Below are 24580 nucleotides of genomic sequence, written 5' to 3' on the forward strand. Positions count from 1 at the left end.
TATTTTATCACCAAAGAGCTCTGCTCTCATTAGCATAGCTTTTCCTCTGAAGGAGTGTTGCAAGCTCTCATCCCGCCAGTTCCCTTTAGTCAGGAACCTCTTCAGCTGTTTGCTGTTGTTGTTGCCCTTTTTTTTTTTTCAGGGGATAACAGACCTGCCCTTCAATTCAGCATCCACTTTTGTTTTTCCCATTGTGAACTACTTGAAAACTTCTGCTTTGACGCAGAACCCCAGCACCATGATAATACAGGTTAAACATAAAAAGGCAACATTAGGAAATGCCCCTCTCTTAGCTAGGCAGGACTGCAGTCCCATGGGAAATGCTAGACTATGGTCAAGAACCTGCTCTGACCCCTCTGAGCTCTTCTAGAGACCACAAACCTGCTGGACACAGAACGCTGGGATGTCTTTGACATAAAAAATTTTAGAGCTGCCATATTGTTGGCACAGTTAGGAGTAAAATAGGCTTGAATCCCCCCTACACTCCTGGCTACAGGGAAAAAATGCTGTTAAAAAATGCACAGTTATTTTTATATGAGAGAATCAGGTTTGTGAATGGAAAGGCAACTAGAACACTTTCTGTGGAGCATAGTGTTTAAGTCTTCTGTTCTACCTGAGCATTTATTTTTATGCTGGAATTAAACAAGACCTGACTGGCTTTATTACTCTGTGGTCTAACCAATCAGCTGATTAGTCTGATTAATTACACAATTATCCTTCAGCATGACTAATATTTTTATCATCACTGTACAACTTGCAGTAATGTTTAATTTATTCTTTAAAAACAACAGTAAAATGATTGTCCCTTAGGGAATTAGTACTCAGCTACCCTTTAAAAAGTAATAAAATGAAGCCTGGAGAGGGAAAATTAAATTAAAACAGTCTACAGGCTCTATCTTAACTAGTCAAAGACATATTGTCCCATATAGCAATTAGCAACAAAACAATAAACTAGCCATGGTCCTTCAAGTCTGAAATCAGATTTAGCACATCTGGGTTCAATCCAGATAAAATAAAATCAAAGTGAAAAGAGCTGGGATGCAGGTGGCTACAAACATAAATGATTCTGAAGCTGGCAAAATACCAACTTCAGAAATGGACATTTCTTGGAAACGTACATACATGAAATAATTATTTGGATAATGTCATTAGATTTTTTTTTTTTTTGTAATAGGCAGACACTAATTATTAATTAAGTCTTCTGATCATTTTTACCTTGAAAATCTCAAATCTTAAAGGTGTTGCAGTACTAAACTTCCTCTCAGGCAAAAAGTGCTGGGACATTTAACAGGCTCATTGGCCTCAAATAGCACAACAGTATTAAAGAGTTGCATTTTCAGCCATTCAAGAGGTAATCATCCCCTTTGCTGATGTGCACAGATATAATCTGTCTGAAACCATTCCATTGGATAGAGTCCTAGCCATTACTGAAGGAAAATTTCCACTCTCTTCCAATCCACTGAACAAAACTTTCATTATACATTTTCCTCGCCCTTTTTCCAGGTTGATTTTCTCATTCTTGTTCCCCATGATCATCTTACAACCATTTCCTCGTGGAAGACATAAGGAAGTAAGTAAAAGAGCCCTTATTCTTATTCCAAAGCTCCCTAAAGTATCCAAAATAACTGAGAGCTCTTTACTGAAATAGAAAGGAACTGTGTTTACTTAAAGGAAGCAGTCAAGTGACTGCAATCAACATCATCCTTTCATAAAATGCCCTGCTGGTGGTGGTCTAAAGTGTACCAGAGAGGGGACAGACAAACTGACTGCTTGCCAGAGTAGTTATATTGGTCAATCCCACAGCAATGGAAATTTTCCTCAAGATAAAGCCAAACCTCAACCCAAAGTTACTACAGTTCATGGACATCCTAACAAGCATGGACCTTGTCTGAAAAAATAAATAAATAAATAAGGAGAGGTTATGACCCCTGAGTGCAAGCCAGGTGGAATTTATCATTTCTCAAGCTAAGTGTGCAGGGCCATGATCCCTGCAGTAATCCAAGACAAAGACTGGAATTGCTCAGCAACCTATGAGTCCTGCCAAGACAGACACAGAGCCACATTCTGCTGTGACTGCTCAAGGAAAGTCCCTGTTTGTGCTCAGCAGGAATTTCACTGCTGAACCCAGAATCTGGACCATGGCTTTGCTTCTAATTGCATTTCCGTCTTTCTTTATAAGAATTGTATTGCAGCTTATTGTCTCCTGCCATCTCATTGGGTCCCTCTCAAACTCTGAGACCCAGTCTTCACCACGTTCTCGCTATATATTAGCTATGAATGCTGCTCAGCTAAGAGTGGTGACATGGCTGTTCTGATTACAAGGTGAAACCTTCCACTACTGCAGATTTTGTTATATATATCTGCCCAGGTATAAGAAACTTTGATATTGATGCTTCCCAAATTTTATTGGTTTATAAATAACCATCATTAATAATTAAAAAAAAAAAAGTCTTGCAAAATGAAGTGTTGGCATGCACCAATGTAACATGCACCACAGCCTGGAAATTCCTGCTCTAGGATAAATCTCTCACCACTTCTAAAAACTTTGAAAAATTGTGCATCTAACAGCATGCATTCCTGTTTTACTTACGCTTTTCTCCATCAGGATTTGTGACACATTATTCTGGGGGCTTATCTGCCAGGCGTTTTTCATGAAGAACCCAATGGCACTTGAATATCTGTCAACAGTTGGGGTGAACTTCTTGAAAGTGCACTTTGCCATCCTGACAGGCCCATCATAAATCTGGAATCCACGAATAGGGAATGTCCTGTGAGATTTAAAAACAAACAAAATCCTGTGCTAAAAGCTTGGACAAAGCCTGAGTCTTCTCCTGAAAGCACAGAAACCTATCAATAAGCAGGTAAAACATCCTTCCTTTCCCCAAACTGGTATCTGGATGCTTATCACATAGTTAATGAAAAATGAATCTCTGCTGAACATCCTCTACAGGATAAGCCTCGAAGGACAAAACAATGACCTGCACAGCTTACATAAGGCTAGTGTAAAGCAGTTCAAAGCTCTTGCCCCCTGCCACCCTGGGATTCACTGGTATGAGGAAGCCCCAGAGGGATATGTGTCAGCATTGCTATGAAGTTTCCTGTTCCAGGATAAAGAGATTTCTTCAGAAAACCTCGGAATGATTGAAAAAACGATATCAGTGAGACTCCCTGTAGGCAATAATGTCTCCATGGAAGAAGTTACCAAGTGGTGCAGCACAGTTTCTGCTCTCCCTACAAGCCACCTCACAGGAAATCCCCAGGACCTACTTCACAGCATTTAATGCAGAAAGCTGATTCCTGCAGCACCAGCCAATGGACATGTCAAGGCTGAAGAAGACACCATTGGAGAGAACTTACCCTTTCCATGGTTTGTCTTGAGAAGGTGTCAGATTTACTTAGCCCTGGCAGTGTTTGATTAAAGGGTGGCCTGCTTCAGCTTTGCAGATGGTAATGAAAGCTGGCCAGTAGCAGCATGGGAGGGTAGGTCAACGTCCACCATGTCCAGAAAGACTGCCAATTTGTTCAGACGTAAAAGCCACACAGCAGACAGCAAAAGGGCACACAGGCTCTCTCCAGCCTGTCGGTCTCTGAGGACTAGATTATATTATTTCTTATAAAGGGTTTAATGATTGCTGAGCATCATCCAAAACATACATTAGGGTAGGATTTAGGCTTGGGGAAGCACAGCTTTCTCAGGGGATGCTGTTGCTTTGGAGGAGGTTGTACTGCTATCAAATTAGGAAATAACATACAGCCATTGAAGGAGAAGTAATATTCAATAATGAAGACACCTTTCTCCATTGTCACATTGGTCTTGTTCGTTCAGCTACGCCAGTAGGAAGGCATAAGGGAAGCATGGCATAAGGGAGCTGTGCCATCAGGTCGATGCTGTGTTAATGAGGCATTGCACAAAAGCAATTTGGTATCTTTCAGATTCTCTAACCCACTCTCCAGTGACATATAAATCAAGCAGAAAATTAAATCAAATATTCAGTTGAGAATGCTCTCAAACTGTTGTCCTGACAAGTGAATTTACTTGAACGCTTATTATTTCTGGCCTGTACAATAATTTAAACACTCAGCACAAATTACTTGTTGGTAGCCACATTCATTCCTGAGGTTTTTCTTCAGGCTTGCACTAATGCCAGGAAGAACCAGAAGAACAACTCACTTGTTTCTGGGCAGGGTCCTGTATTCTCCATTTGCCCCTTTCCCCCAGTAGCTGTTCTGCCCTCCCTGGGAGCCAAAGTTGCTGCTTTCTCCAACAAAAATGGAGCGTGTCACTTCCAGGCTGGAGCCGTCATCGGTGGGGAATGTCCCATCACTACAAGCAGACAAAGAAACACCAGATAACTACACAGCCGATTAATTTGCACTGTTAATTACACAAAAGATATAGTATTTCTACCCAACTTATATATCTATTTGCTCTACACCAAGCTACTCCCTAAGTTTTTAGCTACTTCCCTGACACAACAACCAACCATCGCTGGTTCTCATGGCCTGCAACAGGCTCTGGATCTGGCTTATTTTTGCAGGACTTTTGCAAGAGGGGGTGTGACAAGAGAAGTGGGAGTGGGGCAGATGTCAATGGAGAAGACGGACGATGGCAATGCCGGGCCGGCCACTGTGCCCATGGTGCATGAGCTGCAGGCCGAGCCGGGCCACGCTGCCAGGCGAGGGCGGAAGGAAAATCTCCTCAGCAGTGCCAGGTGCTTAATCTGTTGGTTCAGGGCCTACCAGCCAAGAGGAAATATTCGGCAATTACAACATATTCCCCAGACATGCTGAGGCAAAGAGAACGAAAGGCTAAATTATTCCCTGTGTTAACGGCTGCACGGGGAAGGCTTGATGTGGTCTGTGAGGGAAATGTGAGATTTTCTTATGTTTTACAGTAATTACCGGGGGAGTGTCTCAGCTTCCATCCTTTGGCCTGATACATTGTGGGGAAAAATCAGGAAGAAGGTACATTTTAAGAAATTACCTCGCCAGAGTGAGTCCAATTCCATTGTCTGAAAACCTAGGACGGGGGAAGCAGAGAGGTGTAAATTACAAAGAATGTCTGAGATGAATTTGGCCTACAGGCCTACTCACGTCTGCCGTGAGGGGAAGGTACGGCACGTAATTATGGTAACCTACCCGGAGTTGCGGAAAATAATGTCGCCTCCCCTGGCCCAGGCCCCATGGTCATTATTTTTAAAAGCAATAAGACCATCAATTACGGCAGGAACTCGTGGCTTTTCAGGATCAGCATCTTGATGGGGGCGAAACCTGAAGCAAGGAGCAGGGTTAATGCAGCACACTTTGGAGCTCTTATTTCATCTTTCAGATGTAAGTTCTTCTTAGTAATTAATAAGAAATGTTGAAGTTTACAAACACGCTAACAGAATAGTGGGATCTAGAATCCTTTTCAAGTGCTTCATGGCTTAGTCTTCATAACCCCAAGTGCACATGTATCATTTTTGATCAGCAATAGTACAAACAATTCAGTGCATAGCTATGAAATATTTGCCTCTGCACATCAGAGAGAGCTTGTGTGTATTTTCAGATGCTCCAGCCGTAATGAGGCATTAATGATCTGCTAAATACAATGCAGAAGCCAGGAAGCAATACAAGTATCCAAAATACTTAGCCATACAACATGTGCTTACCTGGCATTATCGATAGTGAGATACTCTCTGGGATCTTCAGCGCTGGCTCTTGTTGTCTTTACTCCTTTTCCAATAAACAAACCAGCCTGAGAATGCAGATGACTCCAATTATTTTAACAGACTGCACACAAGAGACCAGAGATCACAGATTTTATCAATGAACGTGGGCAGCCAGTGTGTGCAGGCAGAGTGAGTGCAGGCAGAGCGAGTGCCTGAAGCCTGGGCTTTCTCTTCCCTTTCGGTGTCACTTGGCACCGCTCAGCATGACATTAGCACAGGATGTAGCACACTGAAGTCAGGACAGAGCCTGCCCTGCCATGTGTTACACATCAACATCTTGGGCTGTCTTCTGACCCAATGCGAGGCACTGAACTCCCACTCTCTCTCTCTCTTGCAGAAAGCAATAAGGGACTTTGCCAAGCTCTTGACAACTTTTTGGAAAAAGATTGTTGTTAAGAAGTAAGGCTTTAAATAAAGAGTGACGAGTCCCCCGACAGTCAAAAGAGAACATGAGCTGCTGTAGCCAAGTTAAAGACTTTGGGATAGAGCAGCAGCTGTCACGGACCAAGATGTAATATACACAAGGCCCAGAAAACAGCACTGATTTCAATCTAGAATCCTGAGAAGTAAGTTAAAAATGCTTTTTATAGCTTACAGGTTAAGTTTTCATGTCAACAGTATATTTGGGAAATGTGTTTTTCTTGGAATTACCCTTGAATTTTTGGTCTAATTTTTCAAAGGTGATAAGCAGGCCCTGGCACAAGCTATTTTTACTCATCCCCCTATATCCTTGCACCACTGTGGCCAACAGCAGCATTCAGTGTCCTCCTGCCTGTCATTCCTTAAATCTCACTTAGTAGGTGCACCTCTGGCCTGAGCACATCCCCTCTAACACAGGCACCTGAACAGGAGCCCCATTCTGCTCTGGTCCCTCTTTAATCTAGAAAGAGCATCACCCCCAAAAGCTGAGTGTCTCTTAATATAGTGCTATAATACCATAATCAAAATTTAAGACAGCCATAAATCAGAACACCATATATTGTCAACCCCACACCATACCGTTGTATTGCTGGTAACATACAAAAATCATCCACATGCCTTGAAATTGGAGTGGACTCTGTTGTTGTAAAATACTCCCAGGGGGGTATGTTCAGCCTGTCCCTCTGGATATCGCCCCTCGGACTGTCCAGTTGGAACCCGGTGGAAGATGTACCATATCCCGACATCCTAAAGACCAAAGGGAGGTCCAAGGAATTGGACACTGCAATTAATGATATAGATTTTCCTGGGGACTTAGTGCTTCCCACTGTGCTGACCAGATTTCCCAGCTGAGCCTGCAAAACACGTGTGAGTCCCAGGGGACACACAGCAGCACATACTCCCACACCACCCCTCTTATCTTTTGGCATGCACAGTGGGCCCCTGAGGCACACACACGTGAGTTTTAAAAATCCATATGTTGAGGGTGAAATACAGGTGCTATACAGCCACATTAAACACAAACATGATTTGGTTAAACATCAGAGATAACAACACGGAAAGAGTACATATTTATATATGCAAATGTAAAATTATATTGGGCATTTAACTATTAACTACTAATAAAAATCAACATTTGTTAAGAGATGCCACACACCATTTCCAGCCATTGTTGTGAGAGAAATCAGTCTCAGAGACAACTGTGAAACAGCTGCAAGCAACTACTTGTTCTTAACAGAGAGAAAGGCTGCAGAAATATATATCCAAATTTTATGATGACTTCCTAGAAATTCACTGCCCTCATACTAATGACATCAATAAGAGTAGAATATACAGGACCTGGAGACAAAGTATAGTTCTTGCAGTTAAATGGTTTTACCTGGGCACCTGCTGCTGCATTCTCTATTAAGTTGTTGTTTGGATTTGCAATCCAGAAAGTGCTGACAGCCCTGAAAAATCAAAATCAAAATCAAAATGATCCTAAGCAGTTACCAAACAGGAAAGGATACGTTTTCACAGCACTGTGCTGGACTTCAGCCACAACCCTCCTATTGACTTTAAAACTCCACACAACCTTTTAATGATTCTCTTTAAGGAAAACCATCTAGTGATGTCAGACATTCATTTATGGAGCCACATGCTGAACTTATTGTAAATTATATGAGACCATTAACACAAAATCCGTGCTCTGTTAAATGCAGCTTAAGGAAATCTGATGTCTTTTTTTTTTTTTTCTTCCCAAAAGTTAAGCAGCTTTGGAAAAAGCCTGAAGAGTGAACTTCTGTTTTGTTTTTTGGAACTTTGGGGGCCATGGCAGGAGGTAGGGGATTCGCTATGGATTTACTATTCTTCCACTTGGAAAACAAAACAAATGTCCTTGCAAGCCACAAATGGCTCATTAAGCAGGAGATTAAGGAGATATTATTTTGAAATTTGTTCAAATAAAGAGTTTTTGCCTCAGAGGGAGGATCGGTAGTGGCACAAACAGAAGCCAGACATAGCTATGAAAACATTATGATCTGTTGTCTTACTTCATTTGATAACATCTTTTGCAATAATAAAGACCACATGTAAAAACACTGTAAACCATTTCTCATGACCATAACAATTAATTTGATCATTCTAAGCAGAAAATCTCAATATTTTTTATCTACCTTAACTACTGCATGATCAAGAATCCCCACTCCTTTGCTTGAACAGAACGACTGAATAGGTGCACAATAAATCTATATTAACCATACAATCAACCGTAGCATTTCAACAACCATAACTGTAATTAATTCAATTGGATTACTTACATGAATTAAAATAAGTAGGGTTTGGGCACTTGATCCTTTTCCAGAAAATGTGAAAATACAAATTTCTGTTGATAAATTATATTCTCACTTGCAAACAGTAACCAAGCCAGTTCCTGGATCCCTTGAGTGCCCATGTTACGGCACATCAGTCTCCAAAATGGAAGCTGACTTTGGTCAGCTATAGCAGGATATTGTTTACTGTATTTTAAATGAGGCTCACTGTACTGTATGCTAATCTCTAAATTCTCACTAAATCTCTTAGTATAGTCTAGATACTCATGTACTTATGTATTGTTGACTTTAAATGCAAAATTCAGCCCTGGTGAAAACAGGCAAAAATTCGCTTTGCACTAGGTGATATTTTTGCCAGCTTACACCAACTTGGCTGTGCCAACTTGCATTTATCGTACAGATTTCATGGAGCTGTCCGGTTCAAAAAGACTGAAAGGGGTTCAGAGACAAGCAAAGTACTCTATGCATTTATGATCCTTGGAAACAGCAACAGCAATAAACAGCAGCAAGTATTCCTTGCTTAGGATTCATGCAGATGCTAACGGTTATCTTCACATGCAAAACAAGGTCAAAGAGCTAAATTATTTTTAAAAATGAAATGATAGGAAAAGCTGCACATTTTTCATCAAATAGCATAAAATTTTCATTAAAAGTTTTGTTTCAACACAGCATTTTTAGGACCCAGCTACAAACTTCAACGTCAGTGCAAAATCTATACCTCCTGGAGCACTTACATGCAGTCAGTGCTTGGCACAGGAACATAATTCCCATAGACGTGGCTCCGGATGGCAAGGCACATAGCTTCATTGCGATCTGAGGGCAAGATCGTTCCTGACCTGGTGAGGAGGCCCAAGTTGTGATAGAACGTATTGCGTTGCTCCGTCCCATCTTCAAGGAAGAAACAGTGCCCCAGAGTGTCGTAGCCAATGGTGTCTTTTACCTGGAAGAAAGTGTACAGGCCACAGATTGCAATGCTAAGAGCAGTAGGAATGAAGAGTGATGTGCTTTATCAGTGAACTCAGAAACTCCCAGGAGCAGTTTTGCTACAGTGCAGTGTCTTAATGTGCATCAATCCAGGAGCTAGCTCAAGCTGCATGTGGTTTGCATAAGAGTGACTGATCTTTCTATACAGCATAACTGCTATTAAAGTTACTCTGAGGGAGATCATATGCATAATTAAGGGAAAATCATAAAATACTGGATTTAAAACCACTCTCAGCTCTAGGAGAAAATATATGTTTCAGTGTCATGAAGTAAATATCTGTGTAAATATGTATGTGTCTTGCATGATAAACCAGAAAGTTAGGCCAGTAATCCAGAAATTGTCATGACTGCAATACTTCCCAAATAAAATAATAAAAAAATCTTTAAATTGCACTATGTGAAGTAATTTATATTATGAAGATTTCTGTTCTTTCTGCTCCACTCCTAGAACATGCAAGTCCACTTCATTCCTTTAATGCTCAGCTTGGGCAGAGATGGTCTCTCACTGCTTCAGCCTATTTAAGATTAACTGACATGTATTAAATCATAATTTGACCAAGAGGATTTAGCACAAGCCTCCTTTGATGTACAGCTTTATGAAGACAAATTTAGAAATCCTTTAAATGTGAATACTAAATCAGGTTAGTTAAAGTACCAACTATTTGTTACTAAATCTCACTTAAACCGAACTTTGTACTTTACATGATCCCTGTCAGCATATTTATTCACTCTTCAAGCATACCAAATTCCTGTTGACGTCAGTTAGAGTTATGTCCTTGTAAAACTGCAAGATTAACTAATATTAACCCATTTGGTTATTTCTGTATACAGAGGGATACTTGAACCAAATCCATTTCAGATTCATATCCTGTGATTAGCCCTTAATGGCCTACAACTGTATGTAACATCTGGAGTCACAAACACTATAGTTTCCGTAAGTATATTTCTACTGGATTTCTTGATTTCCTGGCAGTAACCCATCAAACATGTCATCTGCTGCTCTTGTTTCTGCCTCAGTGAGGTGTTCAAGTTAAAAAAAGGCAGCATACAACGAGGTACCCAAAAAGATACATTTTTGGGAATTCAATGAGGTTCTGCTTGCAGGTGCAGTCGCTTAGGGTGAGCTACAAGGAAGATAACCAAGAACCTACATGCAGCAACACTGAGAGAAAGTGTCTCTATCGGCTTAATCTCAGGAATACAGGTAGGAAATGGATTTAGATCAAAATGCAAGCGCCTTTGCCAACCTGCTAAGAACAGTAAGTCTGGCTACTCATATCCTTCCAAATGATGAGCAGGAGCTGCATCAAAGACTGTTTTTTTTGGAGAGAATTGGTAATGGCAAAACACCTGCTGCAATAAAGGAAAAAGCATTTCAGTTGTAGAGTGTCATTCTTATAAATTTAGCTGAAGTTCAACTAATCTGTGCTTCAAAGAAGTGCATTAAAAACCAGTCTCGTATCCAAAAACAGATTTTAGCTTTAATTAATACAATTTGTGACAGTTTCAGAAACACATGGTGGCTCTGAAAACCTACACACGTGAAATTATATTGATCACCTTTCTATAACATTTTAAAGATCATTTACATTTGCACTTAATGGGAAGGATCCATGCTGTTAGATCAAAACAGCAACAACTGAATGCTCCCGGCATATCCCAGATAGAAATTAGAGGCTTGGAAAGGAAAGCCTGCCTGCAGCGCTGTGACATTAACAGTAGCATATTACTGTAGGTGTCAGCATGCAACATTGTCCACAACACAAGATACAGCCCTGTTGGTGTGTCCAACACCAGATGTTTAAGATGCCTCTAAACACTGAATTATATATAGTTCAGCAACACAATATAAGTGACCTTTAGGCACCGCAACTTTATACATGTAAGACTACAGTATTCTGTGGTAAGTGTGATGTGTGCCAGGGAAGCGAGCAGCATGTCACAGCCCGCTTTCTAACCACAGTGAGTAACCCAAGCTGCCTGTGCTGCTGCCGTGGGCTTGCAAAGTGGCACAAGGCTGGCATGCAGGAGAAGCAGACCGGAGAAGGGCCTCGCACACAATGTTACTTCTTCTGAACAGGAAGGGGGAAAAGAAACCTGTCTGGTCTATTCTCAAAGGCTGAAGTTATATATCCTGGTGCAAAAATGGATACCCACCTATGCTATTTAACTGCCTTTATCCGGTATATATGCAGTTCTCTGGAACTGCAAATTATTTTAGTTTATTTTAAAGCAGGACTTTTTAATACACTGTAATTACTCTTAATGAATGCATTGAAACCACATGATTCTTCCACAGAATCACTTATTTAACCTTTGCTATGAAATCTGTTGATTAATTCATGGACTCAAAGCCACCCCAGCCTGGTTGCTGGTGGCCTGGATCTCACTCTTGGATTCCTGATTGCACACCTACTGAATCCCACATACCCCGCTAAACCCCTGACAGACTCCCATCTGATAAAGACCTAGGGAAAGACCATCATTCTTCTCAGGAACAATATTAATGTAAGGCTTAACTTTTCATTCCTGGCAGGCTCCTGCTATTCAAAGGGTGTAATACTGATGGGAAGAGAAGGGGAGCTGAAGTGTACCTACACATACTGTGCAAGTCTCCTGCCACCTAAGGGCTCTGTCAACAAAAGCAGGTGCTATAGCCAGAGCGAATCACATATATGAGAAGGTAATCAATAATTTTGAGTGGTATGGACAATAGAAACACTCTTCAAGACACATGAAAAGTGCTCTCAGTTGTACAGGTCCAGGATCGCAGTGTTACTAATACCTGCTTGTAGGTGGACCCTTTTAGACAAGGGTCCCACCAGAGTGCATCTACGTCATTTCTTACAGAGCTTTATATCCAGAGCTGAGAAAACATTGCCAGGAAAAAACCTGAGAGGTCACGAATAGTTCTGGGAGTGTCTCTGCCTAAGCACACATCAGGTGAATGAGGAAATGTCCATGAACATGAAAATACCACTCCAGGCCCTACAGAGCACACAGCAATTGGACATGTCAGGACTGGAGCAGGAACCTGTCTTTTCCAGCTGGGACACGTGTGGATTTTTTTTTTTTTTTTTTTAAAAAAAAAAGTTCCTCTCCACAATGCCCTTGTGAAGATCTAGGTCAAAGCCAAGTTCCTGAGGGTTTTTCTGGCACTGAAGTGGCCATTTGGGCCTGTACATCTCATATTGCATTCCCTTTGTCATGTGCAAAATTTTTGGATTTGTTTCACATTGCCCTGACTTGAACAACCCTTGTCTTTTTTATCTCCATTGCAAATAAGATCTATTGCTTCAGTCACGTTCATTAAAAGCCCATTGCTTTCATTTTAAATTAAACTCTGTATGATCACAAACTGTCCACAGTAACCATGACAGAGATTTAACTATACCTGATCACACCATTAATAATATTAATTACCAAGAGAATATGAAGCACCTGAAATTCAGTTCAAAGTGCTGCACCACCAGAACAGCAGTCGTAACCTGTCAAATGAGCTTGACAAGTCAAGACATCTCTGGGGGAAAAGACACCTTATTTCAATATTCTGATTTCTCTTTGCATCACAAATGGCTCTTACTGTTTAGCAGTGCCTAAGCAAAGAAATCAACTCGGTACTAATAAAATGTGTTTCCTACCAGCAGGCCATGAGTTCCATGTACGGCAACACACCTAGAGAAGCAGTGGTGGATAGCCAGGTTATCGAGGTACGTTGGGCGGTCATATCCTCCTCTCTCATCCACATCCTCAGCCATGTGAAAATGCACAGGGTAACTGCCCAGGATTTGCTGCCCCATGTTTTTTAATTCCACTCCTGACATGTGAACAGAACTAAAATTCCTTAGGATCTGTTGAAAGAAGTGTAGGTCCAAGTAAGGCATTGCAATATAAATAACGTGCTAAAAGAAAAACACTTTTTTCCCCATTAGGCAATATGTTTGCAGTACAAAACAGGGCCTGATCCCAGAAGGAGGTGCCAGCTCCCCGCTCTGACTCACAGCAGCACCTGCGGAGAAGCGTGCCGGCGGCTGTGCACCTACAGGTGTGGGAGTGCCAAGGAATAGCTGCCAAACAGCACGTACAGCATTTAGCAACAGCAGCACATAAATGCGTGACACAGCTGTGGACAAAATACTCCTGCCAGCTACAGAAAGGGACAGCACTTACCAACAAGCTCTATTTCCTGAAAACTTCATCTCTGTCAAGTGATTTTAGGTCAGATCTGCCCAGATGTCTGATTTCCACTAACTGGGAACGGATTTATCTTACACCAAGGCCCTGGAACAGCAAAACTTTGCACGTCCACCAGGAACACCTGGGACAACCCAGAGAGAGGGCTAAGCCCAACTGGCAAGACCCAGCGCTTATCTGAGCCACGAGTGGAGCAGGTTTGCGCTGGAGGAAGCACAACTACTTCAGCAGCACTTTGCAACCTGTGTAACTTCACACCGACCCTACCAACAGCGATGGAGCTAAAGAACCCCACTAGCCTGGAGAAGGGTATGCTTTTGGATATGCAGACGACAAAATGGCACAGCCTCATTGTACGTCTAGTTTTGCAAAATAGGCCAATAAACTTTCCCCATCTTCAAAGTCAAGTATTATTATTACTATTTTTTTTCCTCCCCCCGGACACAATGGCATTTTCAAGCAGCATACTGCTCATTTACAAACCAGGGACGGAACTACCTGAAACAACCTACATGCACATGCATTAAAAATCACTCACTTTAATATGTCCTCCGAATGTGTCAAAGGAGAAAAACTGACATTGATTTTGTCCGTAGCAGGAGTCTTCCATTTCTCCTTGAATAAGTATATTTCTAGTCAGAAGACCAACCTCTGCCCTCATATCGATGCCATCTATGATTTCTCCAATATGAAGATAAAGTGGGCTGCCTGTAAAAATCAGAAACCTCTTATTCAGGGGGAGAGCAGTGTCCTTGTTATCATGTTTTTTCTAGGCAAGTGCACACCTTTCATTTAAGCAATCACCAAGTTTGGGACGTGCCCTGTTATCAGTATCTGATCCACGGGAGATCAGCACTTCCCCTGGCTTCTATAGGGAACGGCTGCCTCAGGCCAAATTTTAAGTCCCACTACAGTATCAGGGCCTTTCAGCTCTCCTATGACAAGTGTCCACATGGGACAAAAATTAGCTAAAGAGATAAGTAACTGTAAATGTAGAACATAAAAGACACAACAATGTAAGTATTTACAACAAATGAGCAGGTTTAAAAAAAAATAAATCATACCATCGATTTTCACTTGATTATTTTTACATTCAGGGCAGGGAAGGAGATTAAACTCTTCAGCCTGATGCATAGAATAATCTGTACTGGCAATGACAATCCTGTCACCAGGTAACCAACTTCTAACATCATCCACTAAATGAAGAATTATCCCTTTAGACACTTCCACTCTAAATCCATTATGAGGCACCCCTGAAAAACGAAGCAATCCATTATTTTTACAGTTGCACAGGATGGAGTCCTACAATTAGTCCAAGCGCTTACTGATTTAATTTTTATCTCAATAACTGTGTGTGATAGAAGCGCTCTGGTCATTAAATATGTCAGTGTCAGCTCTTTGTAGGCAGTTGAATGTTATGTCACGGGAGTACTGCTGTTAGCGTGGTCACCATGCGTAGGGGCACAACTATTACTATCATGGCACAGTTCAGATTTGTAGCCAGCAGAGAAGACCAAGCAAAGCAGCAGAAGGCAAGCAACGATCAGGAGCCACTAAACCTTTAATCCATCCACTGAAAGCAGTAACAGTGAAGCGGGTGCCATCGTAGGTCAGGAACTCCCTCTGGGCTACGGCGAACCCCGTGGTCCCGTTCCCGTGATACTCCCTCTTATCTTCAGCCGTGGAAAGCGCATCCCCTCCGAGGATCCCCACCAGCGCCCAGGGCTGCCTGAAGGGCACCAGGAGGGAGCGGTCGGGCAGGCAGCCCGCACACACATCCCGCCCAGCCTCCGGGGCCCGGAGGGGCTGCTCAGAGTCCCGGATTCCCCCTCCCTCTTGCTCCGAGCCCCGGCCCGCGCCCCCCGTCGGGGCTCGCCCCGCGCTGTCCCGCAGCCGCGCGGCGCCGGGCCCGGAGCTGTCCATGGTGGCGCCGCGGGCCCGCCCCGCCGAAGCCCCGGGGGCCGCGAGTTCGAGTCCCGCGCCCGCCGCTCGCCTCACCTGTAGCCCAGGCGGGCGATGTGCTCGCTCCGCAGGCGGTCCCGCAGGAGCAGCCGCGTTTCCAGCGTGAGGCTGCGGGCCGCCGAGTCCCCCACGGCGGCCGCCACCACCCTGCCGGGGGGCTGCAGGGCCAGGAAGGCGAGCAGGCGGCGGCACTCGCCGGCTCGCAGGTGGGTGTCGAAGCGCCCCGCCGCCAGCACCCGCCCCGTGCCGGCGTCGAGGATGCGGAGGTTGAGCCCGCGGCTGCCCCAGCGCTTCTCCGACGAGTAGCGGCCGTGGCGGAGCCCTCCGGGGTGCAGGGTTTTGTCCAGGAGGCTCCAGGAGCGAGGCCGCCGGCCGTGCAGCTCCAGGACGCCGCCGCCGCCCACTCCCACGAATTTCTGCCCGAAGCCGGCCACGGCCGCCCCGTCGGCGGCTCGCCCGTACAGCGAGATGGTGGCCCGCGAGCCGTAGGGGCAGCGCTCCGAGCCGATGTGCAGCTCCCCGCCGTCCTGGATGAGGATGTAGCGGGCCCGCAGGGTGATGGGCGGCCCGCGGGGGCGGTCGGCGAACACCAGCTTCCCTGGCGGCCGTGGGGAGAGCAGCGGGGTCAGGGGGCTCCCACCGGCGGGGACGGGAAAGAGGGGACCGGGAGGTGCCCCGCCACCCGGCTGCGTGTCCCCCTCATCGCTTACCTCCGTCGCGGATGACGAGGGAGTGGAAGGTAGCGGAGCTCTCCAGGCGCAGAGCCGCTCCCCGGCCCACGACGGCGGCTCGGCGGGTGTCGGAGCCGGGGTGCCACGGGGAGAGGTGCGGGGCGGCCCCCGGGCACGGCCCTGCAACAGACGGGGGCAGCGGCAGCGGCGGCGATGCGCGGCGGGGCGCGGCGGGGGCGGAGGGGCGCGGTACCGACCTGCTGCGCTGCCGCTCGCTGCTCCGCCGGGCGTCCCGCGGCGCTGCCGGGACCGGGACCGGCTCCGGGACCGGCTCCGGGACCGGCTCCGGGTCCGGCTCGAAGGGCAGGGGGAGCCGCAGCACCCCCGGGCTCCCCCCGGCCGCTACCTGCAGCCCGCAGCCGCCGCCCGAACACGTGCGCGGCGCCGGCTCCTTCTCCGCGGCTTTGCACGGAGCCGGCGCCAAGACACATTTTGCTTTGGGGTTTTTTTTTTTTTTTCCACCTTTTTTCTTTCTTTCTTTTTTTTTTTTTTTCCTCCACTTAACCTAGCAAGAGCGAAACCAGAAGCAACCTCCTTCCCCCGCTCCGCACGCAGCGTGTGACAACCCCGACAGCAGGACGAGCGGGGAGCCGGCGAGGAGAAAACCCCAGCGGCAGACGGACGAGAAGCGCCGGCGAACTCCGGCTGGCGAAAAGACCTCTTACCTATAGCCCCGGCAGCGCCGAGCCGCAAACTTTGGACGCCGCCTCTCGGGAGCTCCCGACCCGGGCTGCTGGGCAGAGGCAGGCGCAGGCAGCTCCCGCTCCTCCGCTCCGGCTGCCTCCCCTCCGCCTCCCTATTTATATCCATCTTCCAGCCGCCGGCGGTGCCCGCACTGTTTACAGCAGCTCCGCTTCTGGCTCCTCCCAGCCGGGGACGAGCCCTCCAGCCCGGAGGTATATCTGCGGCCGGCGCCCAGATGCTCGGGGCCGGGGAGAGCCCCGCTGCCCGCCCGCAGAGGTCGGCCCCGGCCCCGGGCTGCTGCGGGGGTCCCCGGGCTCCCGGGGGTCACAGCGGGTCTCGGCCCGGGGAGGGCTTCGGGGGCTCTGTGCAAGCCCGCAGAGCACCCAGCTGGGCTCAAAAGTGTGAAGTGTGGGGTTCAGGGGCCTGGAGCCTGCCCTGGGGGGGGGGGACGGGGGTTGAGGCATCAGCCCCCAGCTCTCACTGCAGCCCGCCGGCACCTCAGAATGAATCAGGGAACGGCTCGGGTCAGAAGGGACCCTGAAGGTCATCTAGGTCCAAGCCCCCTGCCACGGGCACCTTCCCACAGGGGTGTCCCACCCCAGGCCGTCCTGCAACAGGCAGCTCTGCAAAGAGCACCCGAACCCAGCGGCTGCAATTGTCCCCCCAGACAGTGGGGGGGCAGAGAGGTATCTGCCAAATCACCTCACCTCACCCGACCAAGCTGTAGTCAGAGCCCGCAGCGAAAGAGACAAAAACCCTTCCCTCTAGAAGGTGCTCTGGCAGGATGCAGCCTCAAAGAAATCTGTTTGCATTTATCCCCATGGACTAGGACTCTTCCTTGCCCTTACGGGCTCCAGGCTGGCCTCCAGTGTCCGCACACATGGCACTGCCTGCAGGAGGACCACCACACACGCTTTTGCTTTCCATGAAATAGAATACCACATTTTTCCCAGGCTCTAGCATAACTGAGCTTCCAGGGGACACATAAAGTAACTGCTTATTGCAGCCACTGCCACCTCCTTCCCAGAGTCTAATCCCTCATCTCTTCTCCGCTGCCCAGCATCCAGCGGCGAGGAGAAGCCAGAAGCAGGCAAGCAGCAGTGCCAGGGCCAAAGCCAAAGAGGTGTGAAGCCACAGGTGCTGCTGATCTCAGCGACATTTGTGTGCCATCATCTGGTCAAACCGTTCCAATCTGTCACCCCTGAAATTTATTCTGGTGCAGGATTTCTTCTGTCAGAGGGCACAAAGAGGCTATAGTTATGTTAATAAGGAGCGAGTGCTGTCAGACAAAATATGAGAACAGACTGGGAGCAGGGGGGTGGGCGAGGGGCATGGCCATGCCCACGCTCCTGATGACAGCTCTGGAGCAGGAGCAGCACTCAGTTGTGCTGAAGAAAACGCATTTGGTCTCCTACACCCTACTGTGGGACCCAGGGCGGTGCTGAATCAAGATAAGCATCCAGCCCAGAGAAACACGTCCAGCCGATACTCCCTCATAACAACACTCCATAATACAGGGAAATGCTAGAGCTGCCACCTTTGCTACCGGCTGTTCATCTATCATGTATTGCTGGCACTTCTATTCCTGTCTCAAATAGCTTTTGGCATTTTCCTTCCAAAAAGCGGCATTAGTCAGTACTGTGCCTCCTTCTTATCTGAACATGATATGTATGAATATGGGTCATGGGAAAGCAGAGCAGCTATCAGAGGTATGGTAGGCTGTGCTCATTTTTTGGAGAAAGATTTATCTACTGGTGGGAGCCGCAGGCAGGACAAGACAAATAGGAGTGCTTTGTCTTAAAACACACTATTTTCTCTGAATTCTGAGGTTCTAGAAGTGTAGAATTGGAGGTGGAAGAGAACTTGAACCTTTATTTTATGCCTGTCAGTCCCCTAGAAACCTCATATATATATATATAAAACATTTACTCTGCAAAAGATTTCCTAGACTTACTTGCAATGTAAATAAAAGATAACAATGGTTAACATAACCTAGTAGTAGTGGAAATAAGTGTAATACAGGCTTTGGGTAGTGTTAAATTTCATGCAGGCCTTGTGAAACTATTAGCAAAGCCAAAGCTGACTCTAATTCACAAGGGCCTTTTTTTGAACAAGAATGTAAAATTTGTATGGTGTGAGCACTGTTTAAATCCTTCAAAGCCATTTTCCCCCCGTAGTCTCAAAATCCACATAGCTACACTGCTCTGTTGTTTTTTGTTTGTTTTGTTTGTTTGTTTGTTTTCTAAGGCAAGAATAATTCTTGGAAGTGAATTATTTCAGTATCATTTTCTCCTGCATTGTTTTCTCTGACTGAGGAGGAAAATTACAAAGCAAATGAGACTGGATGTATCATCTTGTTTTTCTGAAGAGTCCCGTTTCATTTTCAGGAAAGCACAGAAAAGCTTGTTGTTATCTGTATTTTGGTGCTTGCGAGCTCAAATCTTTTCCTTTCACTCTTTCCCAAATTTCCTTTTTGAGGATGATTTTTGTTTTGCAGCAGCGCCAGGCCGAAGCTTACACAAGACCGTTTAGTTACAGGGCACATCCTCAGCGCGAGCACATTCCCAAACATCCTCACACCTGCAAGTGGGAAATCATGACTAATCCTCACTGCCTCAAGCACACTGCTGGGGTAGATCTTCATTGGAAAAAAAAATTAAAAAAAAAAAAATCCTGAGCCTCCCTCTGAGTGTTGTTACAGATCTTCCTTGAAAAAAAAATAATCCTAAGCCCTCCTCTGAGTGTTGTTACTCTGGGTTATAAACTGAAGTTTATCTTTCTAGCAAAGCAAGTTGGTCGTCTTCCTCTTCTTTAACGGGCTACCTGGTACGAGGAGATCTCTGCCATCTCCCGCCTCGGCTTGCTCCGAAGGCAAACACAGCCGGAGCCTTCCCTAACAAACCCCGGTGACTACCGAGGCCTCGCTTTCAGGCGGTACAGAACAGAAAAGCTGCTCCAACGCCAGCCGGCCGGGGATGCACCGACTGCCGGGGCTGCAGGGCTGCAGGAGATGGATCCTGAGCGGGGCTGCACCGCGGCCGGCCGGGCGGCGTCGCCCTTGCACAGCCCTGGCCGCCCAGCCTCGGACCCGGCCCCGGGCCCTCAGACCTCGGTCCCCTCAGGTCCCGCCCTTCGGACCTCGGTCTCCTCAGGCCGCAATGCCCCCCAAGCCCCTCTCCCCTCAGGCCGCGATGCCCTCCACGCCTCAGCCCCCTCAGGCCTCGATGACCCTCAGTCCTCAGTCCCCTCAGGCCACGTCCCATCCTCCAGAGCACCCAATGCCTAAAGGACACAGGCCATCAGCTCCTACGTTACCCTTAATTAAACAAACATTATCAATTAGGTTTTCCTGCTCCTCTCCCTACCTGCAGATCCTGCCATCCTCCACCTCTATTTTTTAAAATTCTTCCTAAGTTTTACGTTTTTCCATACAGCGTGGCTCCCTGACATGTTTCCGCAGGCAGCCCCCAGCTCTGAGCGGGGCAGGGGGAGTCGTTGGCACAGCCGTGCCCTGGGGAGCCGTGGCAGCACACTCATAATGCATTAGAGATGCTCTCAGAGGCCTGGCAGCCGCACCGAGCCAGGTACAGCACTAACCACGGCTTTTAGCTCCGGTATCGACTCCCACAGACCGTCTCCAAATAACGCAGTTCACAACCAATCTATGGCTCATCTGCGGCGACTGCCCTCCACACGCTGCCCCAGAGGCTCCTCTCGTGCAGAGGGCGGCTGCTCCCAGCCACCTCACCACACACCTCCTGCCTCAGGCTGCGCACCTCAGCCCTCGTCATCGCTCAGCAAAGCACCGGGGCCTGCACACCAAGCATGGCTCCCACCTCAGCCCCATCGGCGCGACAGAATCAAAACCGTCTCCTCCTTATGTACCTACCACTTTGCTCCACTTGGGGCTTTAAGGGCATTTTCCTTGTTTTCAGCATTTGCTTCTTGAGCAGAGCGAAGACCTTGGACTGCTGACCTTCAGACAGCACTCCCATGTTCCGGAGCAGCTGAAGCATCCTATGCAGCAGGAAAGGCTTCAGCTTGTGCTGTGCCAGCTTGAGAGGACTGATGTGAATTTTGGGCAGGTTGACTTCCTGATCACAGTGATAAAATCGGAAGAGATTCCAGGCCAAGCTAGGTCCAAAGGTATCCATTAAAATATACCTGGAGAGTTTAAGGAGCATGTCACAGGACAACTGCTTTTCTTGTGATTTCTGGCCCAAGTTCTGGCTTAGCAAACTTCTGCTGTCCTTGTGCCCGAGGGGAGAGCTGCTTCTGAGCAGGCTGGAGAGTTCGTGTGAGCCCACAGTCCCGGGAAGGGTTTTCTTACTGTGCAGCAGTCCTTCATACTCCATATCCCACCAAGAACTGCTGGGATTCAGGCTATGTTCTGAAATAATTGTAAATACAGCAAAATCTATTAAACAGTGAAGAATCCTAGTGGGCTTCTTTCTTTTATATATAATTATGTACATATACAGACACTTTTATGAATGTTTCACTGTATCCTTGGATACACTACAAATTGTTACACTACTTTGACAAACCAGCTGTGAGGTTCTACAGGTCAAATCCATAGATAGATTTAGAAATAGGTAGATTTTGGAGTACTATAGTGTGATAATGATTCTTATTTTTTCTTTTTGGTGCTGGTTGGTGTTTCCTTTTAATTAAACTAATATTTTCCCTAAACATTATGGAAAATACCTTTATTAATCATATGTACACTCCAGAGTACACAGATTCCTTAAAAAAAGACCAAAATAGGATGTTCTACCTCATATAACTTTCTGAAAAAAAAAAAGAAAAGTGATTCCTATTAAAGACTGTAAGAGCCTTTTTCTTACATGACTAAGAAAGGGAAATTTACATTCCCACTGTGCCATTCCCAATTTGAGCCCAGCCCCGGGGCCTAGCACAGCCTCCAGGTTTCCAAGAGCTATAGGCTGAGTCTAGATGAAAGGCTCCATTCTGCTTCCCAGGTGCTCTCTCTGGTCTCCACCTGCTGATCAAAGCCATTGTTACCCTGATGTAACGGGGTTAAGCTGTGGCTCAGAGGCCACAGCAGCTTCCTCCTGTGGATGAGGTACTGACTGCTACAGGAGAATTGGGACTCTCTGGAGCTTAAGTTTGTATCTAACGCAGTGCTCCTACACAGCACTCCTTCATCCAGGCTGAGCCTGAAGGTTCAATTTACACCCTGAGAAATGATCAATAAAACAATTAAATTCAACATTGGTAGGCTGGGACTTCATAAGTCAGACTGCAAACATCCTGGAAAGCTCTACTAATTAAAAGGGACAAGGAAGGCAAAACTTAGCTGCATCATGCCCGGAGTGTTTGAAATAGTTAATGGCTTAACGTAAGGACATACTGCTAAATGCTGGAGGTCACGTCCTCGAGCCCTGGAATGCGCCTGCAGCGCTCGCTTTCATTTCTAAGCAGCGGATAAAATTTTTAAGAATGTTCTATTTCCTAGAGGTGGACCCCAGTCCAGCATGTCTTAGAAGCTTCAAATACTTTTTATTTGATTTCAAGATCGGAGTTAAGTAGTCGTGACTTACCATCCATCAGATTAGTTGTGTATTGTAAACATATTAGTTAAATGTTCTACTATTACACTGGAATTTTATATAACAAACTGCATATTTATGGCTGTAATTCACTGAAAGATAACCCTGTATTACTTAGAAACTGCAAAATATGCCTGCTAGAACTATATGGCAGTGGATGATTCAGGAGTAGCATCACGAAAGCGGCACTTTGCATCCTTAGTGCATCTTTCATTCAGAGCAACCCACAGACGTTGCAAGAACCCAACTCACACAACCCCGAGAGATCAATGAGCTCCTCGTCTGGTTTATCGATGGGCGCACTGAAGTCGGGGGCAGCTAACAGCTTGTGCCAGCTCCCCAGAGGAACAAGGAGAGAGAATGGAGGTGATGGCTGGGTCTGTGTCACCCGCTAGTCCTGCGTGGAAGCGCTGGGGCGAGCGGCCGTGCTGCACAGCTGCAACCTGCCTGGCGCCGCTCTGGGACAAAGGGGTCTCTTGGGTTGGGCTGACTCTTGGGTTCAGCCCAAGGCATCCCTCCCCAAGCGCACCCAACAGCAAAGCTGCAGCGAAGCGACTTGAAACACAAGTGGCGTTAAGCCTCTAAGCAGGTCTGCAAACTTTCTAGGATAAACTGCTGCGCAAAGCATCACGTAGAGCGAGCACAACTTTGGGCTGACGGCTTGTCTTCAAAGACAGCCCTTACATTAAAAAAGGCCTGAGGAAGTAAAGAGGAAATGAATCAAGGGCCCTTTGCCCGTAGTCACCTCCAAGGCCATAATCAAACCGCGCCACCTATTAGCTGGAAACCAGTCTCTGCCTCCCTCCCACCAAGGGGCGGTGAGTCCGAGCAGCCGCGATCCCCCCGCTGCCCCCGTGCTGGAGCACGGAGCTCGCTGCCTTTCTGGCAGCCCCCAGGTGGGCTCTAACAAAATATTCCTCCCTCCTCCTCCTTCCCAGCACTGCCCACCCCACCGCCGGGCACCCGAGCGGGGACGGTCACCGTGTCGCTGCTGCCTGCGGACACTCGTCTCCTGCGCCTCTGGCCGTGCGCCCAGCACCAGCAGCACCAGCAGGATGAGGGCAGCGCTCCTCGGGGGGCTCCCTGCAACACAGACAGGGGGTTGGCCGCCCTTCTGGGGCTCCCCCCGGCCTCCTGTCCCCGCTCCCGGCGCCCCCTTACCCGGCCCCATGGCTGGAGGCGCAAGTCCCGCGGGCGCGCAGGGGCCGGCTGCGGGCAGCTCCATGCCGCGGGCAGCGCCGCCCGGCCCCGCTGCGAGCCCGCCTCCAGCCAGCGGGGGGGATTTATTTATTTTTTCTTGCTGGGGGCAAGAATCAGCCGTGCCCGGAGCTGGCTCAAACGCTTCAACGCTTTTGGGGAGCAGGGGCTTTGGAAAACAGAGGAAAAGCAGGTAATGCTGCAAGCACGGCGCGCACTGCTTGCTCCCCGGCCAGCCTGCAGGATGGCAGAGCTCAGCTGCATCCCCTCGCAGCCTGCCTTCCTGAAACCCCAAAGATGCATATTTACCTTTGGAGCAAGCAGAAGACAATGTAAAGTTAAGACCCTGAAGAGGTGAGGGTTTGGTTTTGTTTGTTTTGAGAGACAGGCGGCATGCACGTTGCTCTAACTTTCCGCAGAATTAATTTGGTTACTGCTGGAACCCAGCCACGAAACCAGGCATTGGGGAAACAAAACGGCACTCGCTCTGCTACTCCGAGCTCATCCTTCTCACTGTCATAACGAAGTTCTGAGACCCAAATATTTCACAGCTGAAATATGGTGAAATTCACTTTGAAATTCATCCCGATTTGACCTAAGAATTACTGCAGGACTTTGAAAGCCATGAAGACGAAGCAGGTAGGTTTGGGGCTCGACCTCGTTCCCAGCAGCAGCGTGCCCACCACCAGAGCCGTCCTCCACTTAGTATTGGGAGGACAAAACGACTGCAGTTGCAAAACGACAAATTTTAGAGCTAGAACAGATGGTGAATCCACAAAGAAGAGAGGTTGGATACGGAGAAGTAAGTTAAATGG

At 47.0% G+C, this 24580-nt stretch overlaps 2 protein-coding genes across 3 annotated transcripts in view; both read right to left on the reverse strand.

The window, feature by feature from the left end:
• Positions 1-21350, reverse strand: part of LOC121076201 (cell surface hyaluronidase-like) — a 50491-nt gene extending 29141 nt beyond the window's left edge. Inside the window, exons 1-16 of the mRNA XM_040570333.1 lie at positions 20885-21350; positions 19514-19575; positions 16291-16816; positions 15617-16178; positions 15178-15347; positions 14683-14871; positions 14157-14326; positions 13066-13275; positions 9175-9380; positions 7510-7579; positions 6750-6878; positions 5652-5737; positions 5140-5271; positions 4985-5020; positions 4172-4324; positions 2591-2768 (exon numbers count right to left, since the gene is read on the reverse strand). Coding sequence (XP_040426267.1) covers positions 2591-2768; positions 4172-4324; positions 4985-5020; positions 5140-5271; positions 5652-5737; positions 6750-6878; positions 7510-7579; positions 9175-9380; positions 13066-13275; positions 14157-14326; positions 14683-14871; positions 15178-15347; positions 15617-16178; positions 16291-16816; positions 19514-19575; positions 20885-21350 — 3345 coding nt within the window. The remainder of the gene's footprint in view (positions 1-2590; positions 2769-4171; positions 4325-4984; positions 5021-5139; positions 5272-5651; positions 5738-6749; positions 6879-7509; positions 7580-9174; positions 9381-13065; positions 13276-14156; positions 14327-14682; positions 14872-15177; positions 15348-15616; positions 16179-16290; positions 16817-19513; positions 19576-20884) is intronic.
• LOC121075945 (cell migration inducing hyaluronidase 1) overlaps positions 1-23814 on the reverse strand; it is a 115421-nt gene extending 91607 nt beyond the window's left edge. For both annotated transcript variants that reach the window (XM_040569730.1, XM_040569727.1), the window contains exons 1-3: positions 23730-23814; positions 23550-23651; positions 16977-21385 (exon numbers count right to left, since the gene is read on the reverse strand). The gene's annotated coding sequence lies outside the window, so the exon portion shown is untranslated. The remainder of the gene's footprint in view (positions 1-16976; positions 21386-23549; positions 23652-23729) is intronic.
• Between the last annotated feature and the right edge of the window lie 766 nt (positions 23815-24580).

The sequence above is a fragment of the Cygnus olor genome, chromosome 11 (assembly GCF_009769625.2).
Source record: "Cygnus olor isolate bCygOlo1 chromosome 11, bCygOlo1.pri.v2, whole genome shotgun sequence".
Lineage (NCBI taxonomy): Eukaryota > Metazoa > Chordata > Aves > Anseriformes > Anatidae > Cygnus > Cygnus olor.